This window comes from Trachinotus anak, unplaced genomic scaffold (assembly GCF_046630095.1).
Source record: "Trachinotus anak isolate AG129_WGS33_773 ecotype Australia unplaced genomic scaffold, CSIRO_AGI_Tana_v1 ptg000008l, whole genome shotgun sequence".
NCBI classification, from domain to species: Eukaryota; Metazoa; Chordata; class Actinopteri; order Carangiformes; family Carangidae; genus Trachinotus; species Trachinotus anak.
Window position 1 is genome coordinate 5,524,350 of NW_027273859.1, and position 6,055 is coordinate 5,530,404.

General features: G+C 38.8%; 1 protein-coding gene across 1 annotated transcript; it reads right to left on the bottom strand.

Moving 5' to 3' along the window:
* Positions 1-520: 520 nt before the first annotated feature.
* snrnp27 (small nuclear ribonucleoprotein 27 (U4/U6.U5)) lies at positions 521-4,966 on the bottom strand. The gene is made up of 6 exons (XM_071482059.1): positions 4,781-4,966; positions 3,058-3,190; positions 2,547-2,662; positions 2,335-2,414; positions 1,260-1,324; positions 521-852 (listed from the first exon to the last, which is right to left on the bottom strand). The coding sequence occupies exons 1-6, from the start codon at positions 4,815-4,817 to the stop codon at positions 798-800; spliced, it is 486 nt and encodes a 161-aa protein (XP_071338160.1). The 5' UTR covers positions 4,818-4,966; the 3' UTR covers positions 521-797.
* Between the last annotated feature and the right edge of the window lie 1,089 nt (positions 4,967-6,055).

Below are 6,055 nucleotides of genomic sequence, written 5' to 3' on the forward strand. Positions count from 1 at the left end.
GCTCCCGTGGTGTTGTTTGTCCTATTTCTTGATCGGTGATTGGCCAGATTCACATGCTCACTCACTATTCGTCTCTTGTTTCTCCTATCACAAAGCGTCTATCTGCGCAGGCGCGCGTCCACGGCGTTCAGAAACATGACTTCAAAATGATACAGATGGAGCGTCAATTGATCCGCACAAACCAGGACTGGACCTTGAATAATGTGGAACGGATTTATGTACTGAAAAACATCCTTCACCTTGGACTAGATTTAACCCTTGAATAGGAAACCAGCTCATGGCACACACTTACAGTGAACACCAAACTGAATTAAACTTGGCTGCACAGGAATACATACCCAAGTACCACCTGGGTGAACGATGGGTGAGACTTAAAGAGCCTGTTGCACTGACTATGTAATACTGTGATCACCTTTACAAATGTTAAATGTCACAGTATAAAGGCATTAATATTAACCTATTAGAAAATGTGCTTGCAGATTAAGGCAGACGTGGTTGATTTTAAAAAGATATATACAACCACACTTTGAAAAGCTTTTATTTCAAATAAAACACCATCCACTTCAAAAACATAAAGCTCCATGCAATTTGTCCACACGGTCTCCTCTCAATACTCAGCTGTGGCTTACTGCAAACACTACTATTTAAATGTATCCGTTTACTGGTAAAAAGGTATATACAGAATTGTTGGATCACACAAAACAAGTTGGAGGTAACAGGAAAAAGCACAATATCATCCACTGTGAAGGGAGGACAGGGGTAACCTTCTTGAGTATCACAACGAGTCGCTGATACTTTCAGGCAATGAAGTCCAGTGGCCTGTTGAATCCACCTTTTCTGTTCATGTACTGCCTAAAAAAATAAATAAATATATAAGAAAACATTGCATCACTGTTACCCTCGCAACACTTGCAGATTACATCATCGAGCACCAATGGGAGACCTGGGATCTCTGCATAGAAACACCTGCAGAGGTGATTGGCTACAATAACAGTGGTTGATGCTGAGAGTGCTCACTGTGAGGGGTCTGAAAAGTTGACGCTTTAACTCAGAAACCTGAGCAACAACTGGGTTTCACACAATAACTTCAAAAGGATCACCAGATAAATAAAACAGGGACGTATGAAACCTTTACAAAAAAAATGTCTCTGGCGGTGTACTACATTGTTGTAAAGCTGCACGACCCACAAACAGCTCTGTACTATTAGAAACAGTTTTTTTTATTTATTTATTTTTTTTTTTTATTGTTGGTGACGTACCTGTATTTTCTCTTCATGGACACATTGACAGCATATGCATTTACTGATCCATCTGTTTTCCTCCCCTGTTTGAAAACAATGTTACTGCATCTCACACATCACAAATAAAAGACCACAAATTCATCACATCAAACATCACAATTCAAAGTTCGAGTCTAAAGTCAGATTAATTAGGAAATGTTGTCTGCTCAACTTCCATTGCACCTTTTATTTATAAAACTAATTAGCTACGATAGTTAAGAAGCTGTCTAAGCCTTGGTAAACCTTTCAAAATTAACTACAGCAAACACACCACTTAAAAAGCAGGGCTGAACTAGATAAAACAAATACTGCACAATTATGCTTTATTTACTTGTTACATTTACTTACATAAAACTGTGACAGAATTTTTTTAAAGGGATAAAACTAATGAGAAAGTTCTTAATATCCAATATGCATTTTATAGTACTGAACTGTTTTGATCCATGGACTAAAGAGTGCAAAAACATCTACTGCAACTTTTCTAATAACAAATGCATTAGCCTTCACTGGCTAACTCAATATTTCCTTTAAATTCATATGCCTGCAGCTGCTTCACTGTGACAACCTTCCAGCTGCTGTCAATCCACAGCTAGAAGGCTTTTGCTGTCAAGAAGCTGCAAACAAATAACACAAATAAGTGTGATTTCAGCCCCAAACCTCTGGCTCATAGTCCAGTAGAAGCTTTTCTCAAGTTAGATTTTTACAGTTTTCTGTGTTTTTATGGTCAGTGATCAGAATAAATATTGCAAGAGAGAAATGACCATCATCACAGGTCCAAAACAATTAGAAAGGAAGCAGATATCAATGAGGTATCAGTTAGATCAAGCAACAACATCTACATTGTGTCATGGCAACTGGTTCTATCAACTGTGCTGTTCATGCTGTGTTTATGGAAATTCATATCACAATGGACACATTGGTGCATTTGATAGGCTCGCAGAAACAAATACACATGCACCTCTCTTCAGTTTAGCTGGAGAATGCAATGAACTTTATCTGAAATAAACTGCACCTCCTTGTGGCTGCAAAACATAGGACACCCCTGTATTCTCACCTTGGTAGTATCAAAGGAGCCAAATCCCATCATTTTCATCATCTCAATTTCCTCCTCAGTTTTGCCCTGCATGTCCTCCGCTGTTAAAAAATGATGGCATTGAATTTTGACAAAAATTTAAATGTTGCACTTGAAAAACCCATAAACACCAAAAGCTGAATTTGATGCTTAAATTATGTGATTTTAGAAGGTGTCTACATTATTCATAATACCTGAAATCTGAATGGGCTTTGCTGCCTTATCCTTAGCATCTTTGCGTTCATCATCACGTCTGTCTTTCTGTCTCATAGGAGAGAGGGAGGAGGAGCGATGACGTCTAGCAGGAGACCTGCAGAGGGAACACACAGATGGCTGCAAGACGGGTTATCACAACTACTGAGGGCAGAAATGCCTGAAACTACAGTGATTCATGTTGTTCATGGTTTGTTTAAACCTATTTTGGCTGCAGATAAATATGATTGTCCAGAAACGGTGAAGAGAACCATAAATTCACAGTGCACCATTTGCTTCTGCAGGGGGAACACCTCAAAACTTGTACTGGAGGCAAAAACACTCCCTGGAAAACATCTGGTTTGTTAATAACCTTTGTCCACAAACAACATAGCTTCATCTATTACTCTCAAAGTAAAAAAATAACATTGCACTGATCAATGTCATAAACCTAAAAAGGCAACTAGATACAGCAACAAAGAGAAACGCTATTCATGACTTTGGAAAACTCACCTCGAACGCCTCCTGTGAGGAGATCGGGAGCGACTTCTGCGCCTGTCACGGTCCCGATCTCGAGAACGAGAACGATCCCTCTCCCTTCGCCTTCGCTCACGATCCCGTGACGTAGAGCGGGAACGTCTTCTCTCTGCAGGAAAGGTGGAAATAAGATCATGACATTGGCTGTAAAGTGGAAAAATTTAAACAGGGAATATTGACATCCATACACTAACATTCTTCTTTTAAGAAATGTTCTTTACCTCGTTGCACATTACAACATATGTTATATACATTATACTATATGTAAAAATGTCACTGGCACCATGTGAGTCCTATTTTAGTGTTGTATGCACAGTTTTCTTTCACAAACATGGGCAGAATTCAAATGTGTGCCACAAGGCAATGGGATTACTTCTGAAAGACTTCAGAAAATGAAGTAACATGCTCTGAAACTCCCAAAGTGTTGTTCAGGTATATCATTCTTATCATTGATAGGATTCCCAATATTGTTTCCCTTTAATCTTTAACTTTTGATCACTTCAGGAAAAACCCATGGCCCACAACATATCCAAGAACACATTAGCATACAGCTGATGTTCTCTGTTCTCAGCTACTGTTCCTTAAAAAAAACATGTTTGGGTTGAGGACGTTGTGACAAGAATGTCGCTGAGTATCAAATTCTTTCACATGATAGTGTCAGAATAATGATATTAACCCAAAACAACCACAACAGCCAGTCTTTGAAGCCAGACAACCCTGACACAAGATGATAATAATGAGCAGCCATTGCCTCAGATGGTAAACAGGGGTGCACAAATAAGGATTATTGAAACAGCCACCAATCTGTGATATTTGACCACATATACTGGCCCGTACAGAGTCCTGGTACAATTGCAGGGGCCAAACGGCTCAGGCTTTTCAGACTTTAATACTGCTGCTAATTTGACACTTGCATTTAGTGACATACTCAAAACAGCGAAAAGCACGGGTTATAAAACCAAACAAATATCGCATTATCCTGGATTGTCTTGATGTTGGCTGAAAGTGATAATATGGACACACACTTGCCTACCTATTTGTTCCCATTAATTAGGCAAGAGAAGCACCATACCTTTCAATTAAGTGGAAAACGCCACAGAAAAGCTTGAGTTTGGACCACAGGTTGTTTAAAATAGGCGGCTAAATACAAACACTAGCATCAACCCGACAGAGAGTAGCTTAAGTTTGTCTGTATGTTCACGTTATCTGTGTAAAAACAACAATGAGCCTGTATAGCAGCTATTTTTCCAGTATTGTCTCTTGTGAATACCATCGTCCTTTCCGAAATGTGAAAAGCCCGCAGTGAGTTGTGCACAGACCCAGGACATTCTGCCTCCACATACTCACACACCGCTGAACCCAGTCAGCACCACACAGAGCACCTTAATATCAGACAGTGTTTAAAACCTGTTACCATTGTCTAACGCTGTCTTAACGTTGGCTGCGATGGCGCTGAAGAGCTATGCTAACGTTACTTAAATGACTACATTGGAGAAGATGTTTAGTTAGTTAATTTATACCAAGGCAGTATTAATGTTACAGGAGTCACGAGTTTATGTTTAAAATTGGCGTTAAAGAAGGAAAACGAGTTCATGAACATCTTCTCATATGGGTATTTGTTTTCTTCCAAACAGAGAGAACAACTCAGAGCTAGCTAATCATACGGTTAGCTAAATTAGCTACTTCTAATGTTTTTTACCTCGTCTTGGGGGAGTTCGACTCCTGCTCCTGCCCATTTCTTTATCAGATCAAATGTTACGCAGGTAGATAAATGTAATACGAAACACAAACAAATATGGTCTCAAATATTAACAAAGTGTGGGTTGTCTGAATTTCGTTTACGTTAATGGCTGCTACCCAGAAGCTCCTCTGTTGTTGCCTGTGCTTGGTATGCGTGCTTCCGGTGACCTTTCCCAATAAGAGCGCCCCCCACCGAGCTGGAGGCCAGCTATTGTTTTATGGCTCCTGTATTATTTCCATTATTAGCACCAGCTCATAATAGATACTTGTCACAACCTGGCTCGTAAGACTTCAAAATATATCGTATATTGTGTGTGTGTATTTATATTTACTGTGATGAGAACTTAGTTGATAAATATTCACACAAACAAAATGGATTATACCATTAACATCCAAGGTGCAAATCTGGCTTTTGCAATCATATTTTTCCAGCATTGTTTTCACGCACACTTTAAGTGGCAAGTGGTAAATACAGGAGTAAAAAAGCAAAGAAGTGCAAGATAAGCAAGCAGAGAAAGAGAAGACATTGTTGGTTTTAAATCAAACTTGATTTTTAATGACTGATACATGGTAACCTTGCAACACTCACTTACACATTCTAATATAAAATAAATTAAAACCATGAGCAAACATCACACGTCAGCATTTTGATAACAGCTACTTGTTTAAACAGAAAATAATTACAACTGTTAAGAGGTATTTTGCACACGTACATTTAAAAGAAAATGAGAAAAGTGGAATGTTTAGTACCTTCGGTATCTTCTATTACTGGGTTTCAAACTGCATTGACAAGCAACAATTCTTTATGCTTTATCCTTCTTTTTTTGGTAATAGTGGCATTTATAGTGGCGAGCCAGTATATTTTCCCCTGCTTTCTTTCTCCATGTTCATCCCTGCTGTAATACATCAATAGGCTGATAGTTTTACACAAAACCAGCATTCAGAAGAGCGCAGTTAGTAGCTATCAGTATGTTTCTACATGTACTGCACCTGTGCTCACATAGTATACCTGCAACATCTATCTGATAACTAGAACCAAATCATGACTAGAAGGTGCCTATGATGATGAAGAAATGCAACATACTAGAATGTCAATATACATATGTCAAGTGCCTATAGAAGGATAAGGGATGCATAATTCATGGGGACTTAAATTTCCACCGTGTCTTGCAAAGGTGTGGGAGAAAAAAAATGAAATAAATTGTGAGCGTCGAGTGCACAGGATCACAGTAAT